The following is a 21,974-nucleotide window of genomic DNA, read 5'->3' on the forward strand; positions in this document are numbered from 1 at the left end:
TAATTATTATAACCTAATTCTGAATATTAAACGAAGCTTTAGACTGTTTCTCTCTCTCTCTCTCTCTCTCTCTCTCTCTCTCTCTCTCTCTCTCTCTCTTAAGTACAATAATGCAGCAAAAATTTTACGCACTTATATCACAAATTCCTTAATACATAAAATCCTTTCATTATTATATTAACCATATGAACGCCAACATACGTTTTAAATTCTTTAATAAGTTCTTCGTTGCGCATAATAACAGAAATTAATCGACGAGAATTGCTGCATATTATTAATTTATGTTTAGCCAGTTTTCAGACTCCTGCATGCGCTTATGAATATGAATTGGAAGCGTAACAATGCACATTAATCAGGACAATCAACACTGATATCAAATTCATTATTTAATTAAAAATAACAGGGACCAAATGTGTGGACACTTATTTAAGAAAATTAAGAATGCTTCAACAATAAGAATAACCATAAAAATTAATAATATGTGTAATCACCCTATATAATAATTAATAAACATTAATATGGTGTAAAGTAGAAACTTTGTACTATTTAACACAAAATTCTTGACGTTTAAAATAAATCGTGTGATATAGTGTTACATATATATATGTCATATATATATATATATATATGTATATATCATCATATATATATATATATATATATGAATATAAATATTTCGCATTTTATTTGCAGAATCTTTAGGAATTTCAATACAATAATTAACCGCAATTTATATTTTGTTACAAATGTGTTAATGTTAATTTAACTTGTAATATTTTCTAGCTCATTTCATCATTAACACTGAATTATTTCTAAACATATATTTATAATTTAAATTACTAATTCTATGTAATATAAGTAAATAATGCGCCGAAAATGTTTTTCAAACATTTATATTTTACTATGTTCAATTGTTTGTTTCATTTCAATAGAAAATAAATTTTCAAAGAGTCAACGTAATATGAACTAGAATAGAAGTAAATTTTCCGTTTTATATCATATTATTTTTTCTAAAAATAATGTTCTCCACAGTATATAAACATCAAGTTTAGAGTTTCAAAGAAACATTAATCGAATTAAGGGGCTATTATGTGGTATTGTTTGATCTTTCCAATTTCATTATATAAGCTGGCCATTTATTATCTAATTCAAACTAACTTTATGTTCTTACTTATTCATTCCTTATTCTTTACTTAATATCATAATTCATAAATGTATTGTACTTTTTGTATTTATACTAATGGCAAATTTTAATATGCGATGATATACTTTATTAGACATATATTTACTTGAGAGTTTATGGATCGATTAATTAAATTAAAAAATTAAAAAATTTTCTATAATTAATATTTAATTTAGATTTAATTTATATTTAATTTAAATATAATTTAATAGAATCTCTTCTTCTGTCTTTGTATCTTTTTTTAATCATCAGAAATTATATGGAAAATTATAGTCCTTAAAAAATAATCTATATTATGAGACTTTTTGAGTCTCTAAACTACAAATTGAATTCTACAGTTCTTATTATTGTTTTATTTGAACTTATAATGCAAATTACGCATATAAATGAAATAAATATTAATGAAAAGTCGTTATACTTAAATTAATAATCATTATTTCATTATTAATACAGTTAATAATTAATATAATTACCCGAGACTAGTTAATATCAACTATTAAATGACAATTTCAGTCAATTAGTCATTTCAATTTAATTATTGGCCTTATAAAGATACTTTAATTGCATTTTTTTTCCTCTTTCTACTCTTTAAAATACCAGCCACGTTTGACTAAGCATAATTTCAATACGAACACGTTTCGTCTAGAACAAGTCTTATATTAAAATAGCAGGATAGATTTATTATACAAATACAAGTAATATCATGAGAATAATTAATTTGAAAGGAAAGAGATGAACAAACGAAAGTAAATGTGGACATGGTAGAGGAGAGAGAAAATAGGAATACTCGATAAAGCTAATTCATCAATTGGTGTCTAATTTATATAAAGTAAAAACATTATAGTCAATAAATTGATGTGCAATATTATCTTTTATAAGCAATAGAAGTTTTTAATGGATTAAGTTGAATATAATATTGCTAAAATTTATTTTATCCAAAGCTACTACTATTATGTTATTAATTTTTGTTTACATAATTTATTATCTAATATCTAATATCCAATATAAAAAAAAGGGAGTATATTTTTTCTCTGAATTCTTGAATTTTAAAATCATTTTGTCTATACAAATTACATCAGACTATAGAAAATAACAAAATTGAGAAATAAAGCAGTTATGGCTCTATATCGAGAAATACTTTCTTTTTATCCTCTAATGAAATAGCATTGAAAAATAATACTAAGAGAACAAATACACTGTTCTTTTAGTTTACATAACGCTCATTTGAAAAAAACATTTAACTTGAATATACATAGCTTCGCGATTACATATTTTTTTTAATAATTAGTATACTTCAAGTTATAGCCAGAGAAAGTAATGAAAGTATCTTCTGTAGTAATTAAAAAAAAAAAAAAAAAAATATATATATATATATATATATATGTATTTTCTACATTTTTTATAATTAACCAAGTAAATTTATAAATATACATATGTGTATTAATATAATTAAGGATAACAATGAAATTAAAAATTAAGAATAATTAACACAGGTTCTATTTATAAATCTGGCTATATTTCTAATTTTTTTTATATTTAAAAATTACATTATAATTAATTTAAAACAAATACGTTAAATATTTAATAATTATTATGTTACAAATTATCTAGTTATTTCGAAAAATATTATAGGCGACATGACTTTATAAAAGTAAGACGACATATAAATTCGAGAAAACTATTAGTTGATATTCATTAAGAATAAGAATCGTCCATTTTTAAGTAGATTAAAAATAATGGATATATGATTATAAAATAAAAACTTATATACCCAGATATGCTCAGTATGTAATAAAGGGTCTTTAATTAGACAGTTTTAGAACTAGTTTTCTTTCATTTTTGTAGAGATAATCCAATAACTAGTGTTCTCGTATTGAATAGTTCCTAGTGGATCCTTAAGTCACAAATGCAGTATATTGTAACTGACAGTTTTCTTTATTCGTTACAATTGGTTGTCAATATCAAATTCGCGTAATAGAATCTTTTTTTTTTCCTTTTTTTTCTGATAAAATAATCTTCTCAAGTTTATTTATCTTCCATATTCTATTCATTTTTGCTTTGTCGATCTCTTTTATTATTTTTATTTACTTTTTTTTTTTTTTTTTTGCTATACAATTTCATATTTACTATTTATTATCTTCTTGTTGTTTTACTCTTTAATTTCAATATTAAAAATTCATGTTTATTTTCTTTACTAGAAATATAGAAAATAGGAACACTTTTTTTTTCTTTGACAAAAAAAATAAATATCGCAATCTTGAACCATACGATAGCAGCATTACGATATTTATTTTTTTTTTTTTGCATTTGTAAAATGATTAGAAGTACCTGTAATTCTTCTGTAGCTCCATGTAGATAGGATGTTTTATCTTTAAGTTTAAAAAGAAAAATCTGAATAAAATTCTTCGTTAATACTTCACTAACCCAATATTTTAAAAGATAAATTAACTTAATAAATAAGAGCCACTAAATAATTTCCTTCAGCCTATATAAGTCTTTTTTTAATTATTAGCTTTAAAAGCTTATGAACTTATATTATTATTATTTTCGTAAAAACAATTATTGGTTTATGTATTATAATATTCTTCATAAACTGCTATAATGTATATTAATGTTCATTGTATTAATAGAATTTAATTCAATCAATACAAAACATATATTAAATTCGCATAAAATAATACTTGAATGAAACTTTATATTACTTTACGATTGAATATTCCGAAAAACGATTGATAAATTCATAAAATGTCCAATTTAAAACGAACCTCGAATTAGGAAACTAACATGTGTTTGTTTTAACAAGTATTTTGAAAAGTATTCAAAAGCCTTTATAGAAATTTTTCATGTACAATAAAGAATTGAATATTAAATTTAAGAATTTTTTTATATATCTATTTTTAGTTAATTTATTAAATGACACAACAAGTTTTCTTTTATAATCTTTTATATTCTTGACTACGCATTATCGATACAAACCCATTGTTCAAGATGATTTTGACGATAGAATTCCTTTCAGACGAAAATATTTCGTATTCATACATTATTTTGACACATGTATGAGTCATGTATGAGATTATAGTGTGTTCAAGATAGATTTAAAGCATTTGTAAATGTAGTTGGTTTAGTTAGGTTGCCTTTATATATACTTTTTATGGATGTACGTACGTGAATTAAAAAAAATAATATCTTTAAGGTAAAAATAATATAATTTATGTGCTGACCAAGAGTCGAAGCAAACAACAAGACACTATCGATAGATTTATAAATAATTCGATCGATTACATTGCTTAAAATTATTATTATGAACACCGTAATAAAAGATAATGTAAACGTGGAAGACATTAAAAAAATATTAAGCTAATGATCAAAGCTAAATTCTTAACGTATTATGTTGGATAAAAGTTTTTTACATTATGGCTTGAAGCTCTTTTAAACAATCAATATGTAAATAAAAATATGAAATAAGAATACGAGAATATAAAAAACATTGAATATTTAAAAATTAGTATCCAACTAAGCATCAGTCGATAGGCACTTGTAACTACGCAGGTATTCACAAAAATTATATCATTCGCGAAGAAATAAAAAAAATGCGCTCCCATTAACAATCCCATCCATTATTCTTCATCAAATAAAACCTATTATTAACAATTTTAATTGTGTCGCATAATTTATTTATAGCTAAGTTGATCAATCTTTATCTTGTTATTTGTATTATATGAAGTAAATACTGAAAGTATAAAAAAATTAAGGAATAAAAAAAAAACCATAAAATCCCGAATATTAGCAGTAAATTTTTAATTAAATTTTTTCTACTTTATTAATAAACGGACTAAAATTTCTATCGAAAAGTTTTATCGCTTTCTACTTTCAAACTTGTAGAAAATGTAATCCAATTTTACATTTTTATTCTAAAAAGAACAGATATTGTAAAGCTCAAACTTTGTAAGAAAGCCAAAATAAAATTTAGAATATCATAAAGCCAATATACATAGACTATATTCTGATAAATAAAAAGTGTTTAATGTTGATTAAGTAAAATTTGCACCATTTTCATTAGTCCTTTTTATTATTTTCATTTAGTAATATTATTAAATTATTTTTTATAAAATAATATTATTATTATAATATATTGATATATATATATATATATATATATATACATATCATAAATATTAATGATAATATATTACTTTTTTTTGATAACAGTTAAATAATTTTTGTAAATTGAAGAAAAATAAATAGCATGGATGAACTTGTGTACATATTCGTTCTTCCCTGTATAAATAAAGTTACATAAATCAATACAAAATGGTTTAATAAATAGTTCCATTTTCTGCTGTCGTTAAATGAATATTTTATTACGAATATTAATTATGTAAAAAAATATTTTAAATAAAATGTATAGGTTGCTGAATTGAAAATTTATGAATTATTATGAAAGTAAAAATTTTCTGAAATTAAAATTTTTTCTCAAATATATATATATATATATTAATTAGAAGTACAACACACAATTTGACTTTTGAACATAGTCTCGGATTATTTTTAATTACGAAATCTAAAAATTAATAGACACCATAAATGTATATAAATTTTGCATTTTTAATTTAATGATCGAAATGTAATATTCAGAAATATATTTACCTTTTGTGGTTATTAAATTACGTAATCCAACAATATAAGACCATATAGTCGTGTCTAGTTTATCTTTTTACATATTTTGCTTGTTTCTAAAACATTTTTTACATTATTTTTCTATTATTATAGAGTATGTTTAATAAAAGTGATGCTGACTCATTAAATGCACGTAATTAAACGCATTAAATATATGAAAAGCTATTTCATATATGAGTGTGTGTGTGTCTGTGTGTGTGTGTGTTTGTCTGTCTGTGTGTGTGTGTGTGTGTGTGTGTGTGTGTGTGTGTATGAGTAATTTCTCTGTGTATTTGTCAATGGCAGAAATTGCGAATACAATTTTCAATTCATTATTACAGATTCAATTGTCAATCATAAAACCAAAACATTTGGAGTTATAGGAATATGAAAGGTATAAGTGCAATTTGAACAACTGATAGTTCTCTAAGGACTATAAGGTTTGGCAATGTTAAGTACAGTTCAATCTAAATCCTGCGGAACTATGGATATTCGCATAACTAAGCTGATTAATATTTCATAAATAAATGAGTTCAATGAAAAGTGCAGCTGAATTTAAACAAATTCAGTAAATTCCTTTCATAAATAATATTTAATAATATGTTTGCACTGATAAACCGAGCTATTTGAATATGATTTTTTAATAAAAATCTAGAATTATGCGAACCGTTTTATCACTGTGAATAAGATCTGAGTAGGTACAATCTTTTTAAGAATGAAATTTAAATTGAGTTTGAATGGAGAATATTTTGAGTTAAAATTCTGGCTTTATTATAAAATCTATAATTTAACATTTCAATATATGATTAAGTACTGAAATTAGAAAGTATTTGGCTATATACTTCATACAAAGGCATTGTAAATGAATTTTCATGAAACTAAAAATAATCTTTCAATTTTATACATTTATAATATAAAATTTCAAAATGTCAAATTCAATGTGTACTAAATAAAGATTGTTCATTAATTATTTTAATGCATACATTAGTTTTTTATAGGCAAATTCGGCAAATTAAAAATAAATTGTGATGAATTTAAGATGGAAGTTTAATTTAGAAATTGGAACTTCAATAACTTTGTACTTGATTGGTCGAGACCTTTCTAATTAGTATTTGTACTATAAGTACTCTAATTTGTAGATTCACAGATAGTGGGAGATATTAATGACGACATTTCTGATGAAACAATTGTAGTGTAATTTAAATTTTGTAATTATGATGTTATAAATATTTTCCGACGAAAGAATCATTTATAGTAATAATTCATAATTATAGATTTACATTAATTATAGAGGATACAATGAATATATTATTGTGAAAATATATTTTATACGTGATTTTTTTCAATTATAGATCATGTAGCATTCTGGTATAACTAAATATAAAGAATAAATTTATCGATTGAAAAACAATTCATCTTAATTTTCTCAAGTAACATTATTAATGAAACGTAACGCTAATTTCCAGCTCATAACAATAAAGTAAAAGTTATCTTATTATCTGTATTTTTTATGATTATGCATAACATATTCATCCTCATTTGTTCAAATAATTATATAGTTAAACAATGTTTGCCTAACTTATTTGATCATAACTTGCATAATATTGCATAAATTATTTTTCAATTTTGGGTGCGTGTACGTACGTACGTTCTAGCAATGGTTACTCATACTCAATACTTACTCATCCATAAAAATACTTAATTATCTGTACAATCTATGTATATGCGTATATATTAATGAAATATAAGGATATAACGCAATAAAAATTTTATGTAAGTAATGTGTCTAGGCAACGTTGACCGATACTCTTTTGAACGATGAAATTAACAATTTCCGTTATATTGACGAGGTGTAATGTATTTTGATATCGAGAAACGTAAGTCTCGGTAAATTGGATTATGTGGATAAAAGTGTCAATACCGTAAGGGCCAGAGGTCCTTCTGACGCATATCGCAAACCTGTATATGCCAATATCTTCTATGCTTAACCGCTCGTTTATTTATAGAATTATGGAGTTTGGTGTTTTATCAACTTATCAGTAATAAATATAGTAAAAAGATATATTAAGCGCAGGTTTGATTGATCAAAATGCAAGTATGCGTCATTTCAATCACTTTTATCTCAATAATTTACCCACCAAACTTATTGAATAATTTTATTCATTGATAATTATGCATTAACATATCGTACTTTTAAATAATTATTGTATATACTTGTAAATAACTTCTATCCTATATAAATATTATGAGGTTACATTTAATTTACTTCGTACTATCATTCTGAATATTATAAAGAGCTTAGTTACTTGTGCTATATAACGTTTTCTTAAATATGATGAATAATATTATTCCTTTTGAATCATTTTGAATTTAATTTTTCGACTATCGCAGAAGATCAGAAATGAATTATGGATAAGTCGTAAATAATCTCAACTATCAACATATGCCTTTATTAACTGACCGTGTTTTAAAATTAATCTCAACGGTCGTCTTCAACGTTAAGCGTTTCGCGCGCGCAAAAATTCAAGAAATAAATAAAGATGACAAAATTCCTAAGACCTGCGACCTCCTCCCTCCTGTTTCGCCTTCCTGTTCGCCGAGAATTACTTAATCCTTCAGGCCCTGTTGTAAAGCCACCCGCACGCCCCCATCCAAGCGGAAATGCCCCCTCGACTGAGGCAATAAATTACACTCGGGGCAGACATTGCCCCTGGGGGCAACGACGAATTCGTTTATCAGAGAATTGTTCTTTTGTTATTATTTTTATTGAAAGTGTCATTAGCATTATATTTACTGCGCGTATAACGCTCACGGAGATATATTTCGATGGCAAGCATTACCACTTGCATATTCAATATTAAATTAATTCTTATTTAGTTCGATTATTTTTATTCGATTAATGTTCCAATGATTTTATTGGGAAAACGAATTATTAAATTAATTAGCATTAGCTTGGCATTTTTAAATTAATACTCAAGTCACTTTAGTATTTATTGTTAATTATTACGTTTATAAACGAACAAAAGATGATTGTTCATTACAAATCTCTGGACAAATTATTAAAAATTTAATAATTCCTGAATTCACGAAGACCTCAAATACATTGATATTTAATATCTATACGCTCAAATGTTTAGATCATCGATAATTGCGCGCGCACGTAGATGAAAGTAGCAGGCAGTTAATATATAAACGGAGAATCATTGGTACGTAAAAAATTTTTTTACAATAAATTTTATAATATAGAGTTAAGTAATTTATCATATATTCTAACGTCCATTTAATCATGATTTACTTGATTTGTTTTATTTATTTTTTTTTTTTCATCCGCCTTACTTACTTCTTATATCGTGTATGCTCGATACAAAAGAATTTTTTTATCGAACTTATCGAACGGCTGGTCCAATAAAATCCCATAGAACGTCAACAACAGTATCTAGCGATTTAAAAAGTTGTGTGACAGTGGTGCAGATAAAATGTGTGCCAACGGAATAATAAGAAGAAATTGATGAGAAAAAAAAAAAAAAAAAAAAAAAAAAAAAAAAAAAATAGAAAATAGAAAATAGAAAATCATTATTACAAGATAAAAATATGAAGAATGAGAAATGAAAAAGAAGGTGCGAGAAACGCGGATGCAAAAGCCTTACGTGATACACGATTTTCTTCTTTAATAGTCTATATCAAGCAATCAAAATTTTTGCACCCATAAAGTACTTGCTCATTCTCTTCTTATCTTTAAGAATTAATTATCGTGAATTATTTCAACGAGGCTGTATCCGCATGAGGAAAATTTTTTTTCTAAAGACATTTTCGAACTGGTAAATTATTTTTAATAATTCATCCTTCGATCACATATATTATTCGACTGATTTATAAAGCTCAATAGATATAAAGAATATATATCTATATATTACTTGTATACTTATTAAGCTCATTACAGACTTCTCATGGTGATATATTATAATTGTATATATATATATATATATTTTTTTTCACGCATTTTCATGCAAAATTGATGCAGCAAATTTATTTCATCCAAACAGTTTCTTATTTACAAGAAAAAAAGATATATTATAGAGCAATAGTAAGACACAAATATATACGATAGAATTTCTAAGATAGAACAGTAAAAATATAATTACTAATGCACCAATATTTAAGTAAATGGCAATATTCAAGATCCGTATGGAATATATTGATCGAAAGTATTGTCACATATTTTTTAAAAATCCTGTGGAATACAATTTACTATTACAATTTTTCGAAAAATATGCTTATTCTCGTCGCATATATTGTAAATAAATTTGTTAAAATCATCTATTTTACGCAATCATTATTTGAATATTTGTTTTCTTAATTTCGCCTTATCTCATTTGCATTATTATTTCCATTATTAGAATTCTTCTTGGCTTGACTTACAGATGAGTTTTAGTCTTCATAGCTCACATCATGCCCAGGCACGTAATGATGAAATGCATGACATGCATATATAATATTATTGCTCCAGCCGAATGAAATATATAGTCACTCCCATCATATTAAAGAAACTTGAAACTTAATATAAGCAAAGTTTAAAAGAGTATTTACCCTCATTTAAAAGAGACGCTGTTAGCCCATAAATAATATTTCAAACATTATCTTGCTTCTGTAAAAATTAATTTTTATAATAAAGAATTATTCGAGTTCCCCGTTTTATCTTCATAATAACAATGTCATTCGCTTTTACTTCGCATCTATCCACCGCATCAATATCACAATAGTAAACAAGGTTTCTTTCCAACCAGCTACCTACTTTGCTAATATATCAAATCATAATAATACAAATGATTAACCCTACATAAACTCAAGAAAGTTATATTCCATAAGTTAAAAATATTTTGATAATAATATACTGCATTATTTGCCGAACGAGCAACTTTATACTCCACGGAATTATAGATTATGCATAACAATCATAATTAATAGATTAATCTATTTAAATTTTGTAGAAAAAAATAATTTAGTATAAATATGTGCTGGATAAGATTAAACTTATCATAAATACTAGTGTAAAAAAGTGAAATAATAACTACTTATTAAGAAGAAAAGAAAACTGAACTAATAAATTACCACACTATGGCTTAATTATAACTTATTATTACATTACATATTGTATTGTACTAAGTACAATAACAAACTTGAATAATATGAATAACAATGGAATATATACATATTACTATAATCTGATATTTTCTTCAAATAATATATTTAAATAACGTAAAAGAATGACTGTTAAACTCTAATGAAAACAAATCAAATATATTATATCCGAGCGTTAGTTATATTATTTATTTTCTAGCATTTTTATATCTTATAATCTGGTATTCATATTCATTCTTATATTCATATTCAATGAAATAATAATTTATATATATATATATATATAATATAAATCAGTGTTAATTAATTGTCTTAGGAGTCAAATAATACAATAAATATGTTAAAAAATTCTTTGTATACTATCAAATGTACAGTCGCGTATAAATATAATAATAATAGTAAAGTATGAAGTTTTTATTTAATCTGTTATTTGTATTATAAATTGATTTTACATTTTCAAACTAATATTACACTTGAATATATATATATATATATATATATATATATATAATAAATATGTAGCCGATGACTGTTTTGGTAATGTATATCATTGGATTTTAAGCTGTAAACCTACTAAAATTATAATGTAAAGTGGTCGTGATGGGAAATTTATCTGGTCGGATTAACTTAATGCTTCTCTAATTGTAAATATATATTGTCAAGTCTATATGCTTATACAGATATATTTTCTCATTTGTTCCGGCATTTGTTTGCAATAATTTCTCTAAGTTAAATCTAAGCCCTTTAATAATAAATAGAGGCTATATTTATTATTTGAATCATATTAAAGATTCTCGATAAACTCTTGCCGGTATTTTACGTACATTAGAATTAGTATACATCAACATCAAAATAATCGGTTATTAATTCAAAATATTATCTTTATATGCTATTTATTTTATATAAATATAAGCCTAACCTAGTACCAAAATAGAATAAAATCCATTATATTTAGGTAATTTTCTTTTGTGTTTAAACCAAAATACTGTTTGATAAGATATATTGTTATTACGTAACAAATTTATCATTATTAAATAAATTTTTATTTATGATCGAACCTAGCCAATACAATAAAAATATTAAAATAGGAATCAAATTTTATATTTAAATTACTTTATTAGTCATTGGGATAATTTGTATATAATTTTAGCATATATAAAAAATATTTTTAATTGAGGTTAGCGGTTAAAAAAATATACATACTTTCCAATGAATTTATAAATATTATTCATAATTGAGTGTCAACTGGTGAAAATTGATCCCCATAATAATATAAATTCTATATATATAGATAAAGAAAATTGATAATGTAAGTAACGATTCGTACATATACGAATTTGAACAAAAACTCACGCAATATCACTTTTAACAGAATCTAATGTTTTAATCAAATAAAACATGCTCCGTCGATAGAATCCTATTTTCAGCGATTTTTACCATTTTTCAAAATATATTTCAAAAGAGAGAAAGAGAGAGGGAGAGAGAGAGAGAGAGAGAGAGCATATAAAACAGAGTAATAACTATTTCTATATTAATTAAGAAACTGAAATTTATTTAATTTTTCGCTGAAAATCGGAAATTGGAAAATCCTACAAAAGCACGTGGTTATTTTTAATGTTATATTTATAATTTTGAGATTAAATGAGATTTGATATGTATTATTTATAATAAGATATCGATTTTAATGAAAAATATTTGTATGGGTAAAATGGAACACAGGATGTCCAGGCAATAAGCAAACTTACAATAGTATTATTGCATACTAAAATTAAATTCTAACTTTATAGTAGAGAGATTTTCTGAAAAAATAAGGAGAAAAATTGAATTATTCTTATTCTTTAAAGCATATATTTGCCACTATTTTATTACACGGAGTAATTTTATTATTATTTTACTATCGTCTCTTAGAAAATTCTTATACGTAAGTTATATAGAGTAAAGAGAATAAGATATAATGTAACTTCGTAAAGAGAGACAGATAAGAAGAGAGAGAGAGAGAGAGAGAGAGAGAGAGAGAGAGATAGATAGAGAGAGAGAGAGATATCTAATTTTCAGAGAATAAACTTTGCAATTACATTAAAATAAATAATTTTAAACTAAAGGATAACTATGCGAGCGCTTATACGGCATACAAAAATAAGTTTTATAATCAATATTATACAGTTTTATAGTTGAAAAAATGTATTAAAAAATTTATATACAAATAAAAAAATTATTTTATTACATAAAATGAATTAACATAATATTATTAATAATTACAAATAATAGTTATAATGAGTGAATTAGATATTATTGTAATGGATGTAGCACAATAATAAATCCATAATGATTAACATTACAAATATATTATTATGGTAAAAATAAAGTTAACAATTATTTGCTAGGAACGCAGTTGATTAAAACATAAATGAAAAATTAATTATTAAATTATATTATAAACTACTTTGTACAAATAAATTTAAATTAACTGATAATCTATAGGGTAAACTACATAAAGTTCTTTGCTACATAAATTATGGAGTTTATCCAATTTTTTTTTTTTAGGACAATTACATCATTTAGATCATTGCAGTTGTGCTAGATAGAATGAAGAAAATAGAAATATAGTATGGGAATAAAAAATAAAAAAGTTAAATTATTTTGAGTAATGTGAGATAAGAAATGAAATATTTTAATTGATCGATTCAATCTATATTGTTGTTGTTGTTGTTGTCATTATACTAAATAATATCTTTCCTATATACAAATATAGATACTTTATTCATAAACAATTAACAATACTCTTGTTTTAAATTAAAAATGTATGTAAATATATGTGCGCGCGTGCGTGTGTGCGTGTGTGTGTGTGTGTGTGTGTGTGTGTGTGTGCGCGCGTAAAAGGATATATCGTTTCTTCTTATATATTTTTTATAAGACGGATTATATGCTTAATTATAATTTTGCACTAAGATTACTTTTCATATATTTTACAGCAAGTAAATAATAAAATGGCCACTAATTTAACTATATTTCCATCCATAATGATTAGATATATATAGATTTTACAATGGCACTGTAAATAAGGAGTAAGTATTATTAATACGAGGCAATTGCAAGTACTTGGAATAGGCTCTTTACGCGGCAACAAGCTCCAAGCCCGTCCGATTTCCTCTGTCCTTTTCTTCCTTTCTATGCTGCTGCAGCGTAACTAACGTCAACCTCGTAGAAAAGCCTTTTAGCTAATTGATATTTTCGGCAGTTCTTTAATAGTTTAATATTTTTGCATGCAATATGCAAGGTAACAGTCGAAATTAAAAAACAACAAGAAAAATAAAACAAAAAAAAAAAGCAATTTAATGGAGTATTTAAAACTATTGAATCATTTTTAAAACACTCGGCTGAACAATAAATTTGTATTTTGGTTTTGTGTTTAATTTAGACTTAATAACTTCCACTTATCAAAATGCAATTACCAATATATATATATATATATATATATATATATATATAATATTGATGTAATAAAATCTATCGTATTCTTTAGAGTACATTTACATATGAATTTTTTATTCTATATTATCTTGTTGTAATATAAACTTGTACGTACGCTCATTGTAGTTGAATTTTCATCTATAGAAATTTAATTCCATTTTCCGCACGTTCATAATGCATGCAAATTCTTACGAAAAACAAAAAAAAAACCCCATTACATTTTGTTTTATAATTCTTAGAATTATTTTGAAACATTAGAATTATTAATCAAAATGTATTTTCCAAAAATAATTGAGCCATAAAAATTTATTATTTCGTTTAATATTTGATCGTAATTTTAATGGAATTATCATTTGTTTAAACAATTTAAAAAATGTCTCGATGTTTTTAAAGCGTCTTAGAGTATCTTAGCCTTGATCAATTAAGTAGAATAAATCTTACGATACTTTTCTAGCTGCACTTGCTCAGTTAAACCAAGGTTATCTATTAATGTATAAAAACACATTCTTAATCGATAAAATAACTGAGAATACTAAAAATTACTGAATTAAAATATCTGAATACTGAAATTCAGAATTCAGTTAGATTTTCCCTCTAATTACTTGAATTAAATTCAGAATTAGATTAAAAACGACAATCATTTTTTCAGATATAAATAATTTACGTGAATTCAATTAAACTTCATTACATGCAATACAAAATAATATGAAAACAGTAATAACTAATAATAATAACAATGAGTAATAAATAATAATAAATTTAACGTTGCTTCGAATTATATTAATAAAATATTGAAATGTTTCAAATTCATATTTAGCTATATTCAGAATTCATTATATTTCTTATTTATTTAATGAAAATTTATTGTCAATATGTTTTGCTTCTATTTTAAATTAATTTTATTCTGAATTTTTTTTTATTTCTCATAAAATATACTAAGCTTATACGAAATTCTAAAATTTAGCTTACAGCATTTATATTCTATAATACTATTTGTATTATTTGGCAGTAATTTTTGTAATCTCAACACATAACCTACTATATAAATATTGACTAAATATAAATAATTTTAATAACAACATCTTATAAAAATATTTATTTAACTGGTAATAATTGAACTACGAATGTCATTATATTTATTGACTAATAATCTACTTAGATTTTAATCAGTCATTAATATTATTTTCATAAAAAATCAAGTGTATGTGTAACTGTAGTATATATATATATATATATATATATATATATGTAGGTAATTAACTATTAATTTACTACATGAAAAAAAAATTTTCCCGTGGTATTAAATATGTAAGAAAAAGAGGTCTTTTTTATTGGGCATGAAGTATGACAAAAACTGTTACACGACATCAATGTACATTTTATTTTATATGATTGTTAATTTATAAATTCGTATTAAACGATTTATAATACAAATCAAGTATATATTTCACTAACGGACTTTGTCATGTTTCAAAAAAAAAAAAAAAAAAAAAAAAAAAAATCATTAAAATGAGTGAGCAGATGAAATTAGTATTAATTAGTAAATTAGATTCGGTTCCATTTAAAAAATTCTTACATTTCACTTAACATTAAATTTGAAAAATAATTAATTTCAACTGTTGATAATATGTAAATAAGTGGAAATATATAAAATACCATTTAAATATATATATTTTTTTTGTTTAATAATTCTACAATTTTTAGATTTTTAATTATTTTAATAATTTGGAAAAATCTAGGGGCGTAATATCGCTGCTACCTTATTAATAAATACGTATGACCTCATCTTTATTTTATAATGCGTACATTTAGTTTTATATTCTGAACTTATCAAGGGTATGTGAGAGATAAGAAATATTACTATATATTCACACGACAAAATTCATACATTATTATTAACCTTGAATGATAATATCAGATATAAGTACGTCACGAATATATTCAAATTCTAATTGACCTGAAACAATATCATAATCTAATTATGTTAAAAAATATTTTTATTTGCGAAAAATTCAATTCAAGAAGCTTACGGCAAATGACATTTGCAAAACATATAAAATTATTATTATTATTATAACAGATGGAAATAATTCACTAATTATGTACAAATGCATTAATCAAATCCCATAATTTCTTTGTTTGCACTAATACATTTATTATCATTAAAATTTATATCGCAACTATCAAAAAATCATTTTTCCATTGACAAATATTGTATTACACATTGGAATAAAAACATTGAAATAATAATTGATATCGTAATAAAAATATACATACATACTTTCTCTACCTTTTTCAGAGTTAATATATGCAATCCAGTAAAACTTGCAGGACTTTTTCCATAATATACAACGTCGAAACCGAATAGTCATACAAAAATATTTCTGAATTGTTATTTAGACATTGATAGTACATAGATAGCCAGATTATGTAATGCAATTGACACGATTTTGTTATTTAATTATAAATAATCTTTATTATCTAAAATAACAGAATGGATCGATAGCTTTCAAACTATAATCAATTTATCTTACAATATTTTGATGAAATCATTTTAAAACATATTTATTTCTCAATACTTTTCACTAAATTATGCCAATAAAAGCTTTTATAAATTAATCTAATACTTCTAATTTTAATTTTATTGAATAAAAACTAGTTATTTTGTTATTCGTAAATAAAAAAACTAACTATTTTATGTGCGCATTATATGGCTGTCGATATAAAATAATCTATTATTACTTTTATAATAAAGTTGTTAATTAATTAATGAAATTTATAGTATTCTTTATGGTTTTTAACTCATATTGAATATATTGAAGTTATGCGAATGTTAGTTTCAGGATCACTGAAATAATTTTTGAAATAGATAACATAATGAATTTTATTTATAATGAATTACATATTACAAAAAGGTAAATGTTTACATATTAATTTGCTGAAAATATTTAATAAGACTGAGAATTTATATAAAATGAGCAGAAATGGGACAATCATCTATACTTTATGCTCTTTGCAAATGTTCAATTGAGTTTGTCGCTGTAACATTAATTTTTCAATTATTCAATCGAAAATTCAAAGACGATCATCTATTTATTTAAATATATTAAGTAAATATTCGAAAAAATAAGCTACTGCATTAGTTGAATTTCGTCATAATTTCTAATGTTACAACAACTTTCAAAATGAAAATTCTCTCTCTCTCTCTCTCTCTCTCTCTCTCTCTCTCTCTCTCTGTCACTGTATCTCTATCTCTCTATCTCTATCTCTATCTCTATTTATTTTCTACCAATTTATTTCTATTCCATCTTCATTCTATCTGTAAAATTTATTCGTTAAACTATAATTTTTCCTCCCTGCAGATCATAAAAAAAAAAATGTGGAAATAATATAGTCATAAAGATATTTTATGCAAATTTAAGTATAAAATTTTTTTTTAAATAAAATTATTAATTTCATTTCATATATCGCAATAATTATACTATAAAATCTAAGTTGATTTTTTGTTCATAATAAACTTGTGTATGTATAAGGTATTTTATGTAATATGTTTCTTATAGTATTGAAAAAACAATTTTATTAGAAGTTAATCTTTATTAGTTGAAAAGTGATAGGAATATAGGAACTAAAATTTTTACTTAAAAAATTACACGACATCAATAAATACATTTTGGAATAACAATATTTCAATAAAAATTAAAATAGGTCTTTAAAAAAATGACTAAAAATTCTATGTATGTAAATAATATTTTTTAACATAAAATATTTTATTGAAACATTTATTATAGTATTTTTCATATTTTTATACTATACTTAGGAGAAAAAATCGTACGATAGAAAAATAGGTAATGAACATTACTATTTTCAATAAGATAATAGAAACTGTAATATGTTTTTATTCATAATATAATTCAATTACCAACATTCTTTTGTTCAACGATCGTAGGAATCCAATGAATATGTACTTAATGAATATGTACACAAATTTCTTTCGATAAATGAAAAAAAACTTATACGTACAGTATAACGTATAGTAACAACGTTTTTCTAACTAAGTAAAATCATTTGAAAAAAATAAAAATAAAAAAAAAATTTCACAGTTTTAGCGAATGAAATTACTTTCTAAATACAAGATGCATTTATATTATGTTTGTTTAAGATATCGTGAAATTTTTTATATTGATAATATACCATGCGTGATAGGAGACAAAACTGAAATAAGTAATTATAAAAAATAATATTGTACCAAATATAAGGAAACTCAACATTTAATATTTGCAAATAATAATAAACACGATTTCATTGCACCCAATGTATAAATAAATTGTATAGATAATCTTAACGATTACGCTCTATTCTTAAAATTAAGTCTTATCGTTACTTTTATTGATGTGAGTATATATAATAAATAATATATAGTAGCTAATATTTTTCGTTTCCGTTAGTTCTAGTAAATTAAGATTAAAGAATTTTTAATTTAAATTGTCATTAAATGATATTTTGCATAAACTACTAGCATATCGATTTTTAAATGCCGACTATTATTTACCATTTGTTTTATTGCATTTTTATGACCGGATCTATTAATCATTATCTAATCATAATCATAATCATATATTGATTTTTAAATGTGAATTTTTTCAAAGAATCTATTATAGAGTAAAAATAAAACAAAAAATAGCTTCATGTTATTTTGCTTGAATTTAATTGTTTTTAATATGTGATAGGAGTTTATTTGATAAAGTTTTAAGTATTGATAATTTATATTAGGCTTATTGACTTCTTTATTAATCGAATAAAATATTTATATCGATTTTTATGCTTTCCATTTCACGTAGTTATCCTAGATATTTTTAACCGAGCAGCATATAATTGGCTTTAAATATTTAAAAAGAAATTACATTCATAACTAATTAAATTTGTAAATATCTATAAAAAAAAAAAAAAATAATAATAAATAAATAAATAAAAAAGAGACTAGAAAAATACTCCTCGACAATGCATAAAAGAAATTACGTAAATTAATATCAGTATATATGATCATATATAGATATTCTTGTTTAGGCAAATGAAAGAGCTTAAATAAAAGCTGTAAATAAGATTATGTTTTTATTAATAATATGTAGTTTAGTAAACTGTCAATCAATAGAATATCTTGTAGAATGTATAGTACGTATGATAATATAGTGCTTGCAATAGAATATAATTATCTTTGATGTTTCATCTCGATTAATAATTTGTATGTATTGTCTAATTGAATATTACGAGTATATGTGAAGTTATATTTCATGTACTGGATAGGCCATCTGCCATTTGAAAAGGCAATGAGATCGACGAGAAATGAATAGAGATAAATAATCGTTGAACGGGACGAGGGGAGAGAGAAAATGATAGACCGATGGTCAATCGGTGTGATTGGAGTGGAGAGAGCGAGTAAATGTCAAAAAATATAACCACTTAACGAGTCAAGCATTCCAACATGATCTGTCATGCAATAAATAAAACAAATTGCAAAGCGTAACAACGAGAGTTTATGACTCAAATGAAAATCTGTCAGGACAAATATAAAATGAAATAAACATTTTGCTCCAATAACTGTAACAATATCCCCCTTTGCGTCCCGTTAACATTACTCACCTATTGATTTTATTTTACAGAGGTCTAGCACTAATTTATGGGGCGACTGGATGGGAGTGATGCACGGAGACGAGATTGAGTATGTATTCGGACATCCCTTAAATTCCACTCTCAAGTATACAGAGAGAGAACGAGAACTTGCAGTCAAAATGATATTGGCTTTCTCGAGTTTTGCGCGACATGGGTATGCTCTTCTTATCTTTTAATACTATAGTTAAATTTCATGTGAAATGGTATTGATATTTTTTTTTTTTTTTTTTTTTTTTTTTTTTTTTTTATTATTTAACACTTTTGTCGTGTTAGTTAGCTTGAAAGTTGAAAAATAGGATATTCTTAAGAGAAATTTCTCTTAAGAAATGACTATACTTTACTTCATATTTTATAATTTAAGTTTCTCCGATATTCAAATTAGTTTTGCTGGGTGGGTGGGTGGATGTGTCAATGCATTATTATTCTTAGCTTATAGCATATTAAGTTGTTTAATTTGATGTAGCATTGTTAAAAAAAAAAAAAAAAAGTTATTCTACCAAATCTTAAATGAAGTAAGAATATACGAAATATATAATGCAAATAACATAATTTGCCGCGGTATAGATGATTATAATTATATATTTGAAAAATACATTAAAGTCAACGATCTTGATTGAAGGTACTCGAGTAATTTTAGATAAAAAGATTTATCTAAAAACAGAGAAAAAAAGATGTGTTTTATTCAAAATTTCATTCGCGTGAATATGTATTAAAATGTAGCAATATATGCGCATAGACGATTTTATTAAAAAATCTAAACGATATTTTACTAGAATTGTAGTTGAGTAAATTGATTATTCATAATCTTTACATTGATAAAGTAATTCGTTTGTTGGAAATTAATGAAACAAATAAAGGAAAATGAAAAATAAAAAAATTACTTAATAGCGATATCATACTATAGAGAATTTATTATTTTACGTCTCTTACTTGAATATTAAAATACAACAAACATATTATCTTCTATAGATTTAATTATATATATATATTTCAGAATTAATACACAATCGTATTTGAAAACAGGGAATTCCACAATAAATTACATGCTCATTGTTAATTCTTGAAAAATATAATACTATTTAATTATTATTTTATATCAATAATAGATTTTATTTCGATAAAATTAAAAATTCAAGAATGAAGGATAAAGTGTGTTCTTACTATTTACATATAACCATGTGAAAGCCTTTCTTAGTACTTAAATAATACTTTAATGCCCTTGATATGATTACATAATTTTTTTCATAATTCATTTGGGAAAAACCAAATTTCATCTAAATTAGTAAATAATGTTAAACTTATAAAAAAAAAATATATATATATATATATATATATATATATATAGCGGTAACGATTTACTTCGTCTATTAAGAAAAATTTGATTAATAATTTATATCAAACGGCATCATTTTTGTCAAAAAATTTTTTAAATAATATACAATATCAATTAAGTATTGCAATATTATTATTAACAATATTGAACATTATTCAATTATCGACTTATGTACAATGGAAGGTAGTTAAGGCACTGATGCCTGTTTAGAATTTCGATCACGTTTCTGCTCTCCTTGTTAGTGAACTTTATAGTCCTCGTGCTATATATACCGACGAGTTATATTTAAGTTGAATTTATTCACTTGTTAATAAAGTTGATCGATTCGATCAAATAATCCGTCATTTTTTACATCAGTTGGATTAATTTCTCTTATAAAATAGCTTTCCGTAGAATTCTTAATAAATTGTTAATATATACTTTTTCGCATAAATTTGTAGAATTATATTCTTGATATAAGCACCACCGAGTAGCTCTTATTACTAATAATTTTTTTTTTTTTTTTTTTTTTTTTTTTTTTTTTTT

The 21,974-nt window shown here is 23.8% G+C and overlaps 1 protein-coding gene across 1 annotated transcript in view; it reads left to right on the forward strand.

The window, feature by feature from the left end:
* Positions 1 to 21,974, forward strand: part of AChE-2 (acetylcholinesterase 2) — a 130,295-nt gene that overhangs the window by 98,488 nt on the left and 9,833 nt on the right. The window contains exon 4 of the mRNA XM_011500217.1: positions 20,107 to 20,270. Within this exon, the coding sequence (XP_011498519.1) occupies positions 20,107 to 20,270 (164 nt within the window). The remainder of the gene's footprint in view (positions 1 to 20,106; positions 20,271 to 21,974) is intronic.

The sequence above is a fragment of the Ceratosolen solmsi genome, unplaced genomic scaffold (assembly GCF_000503995.2).
Source record: "Ceratosolen solmsi marchali unplaced genomic scaffold, CerSol_1.0 scaffold41, whole genome shotgun sequence".
In the NCBI taxonomy this organism is placed as follows: Eukaryota; Metazoa; Arthropoda; class Insecta; order Hymenoptera; family Agaonidae; genus Ceratosolen; species Ceratosolen solmsi.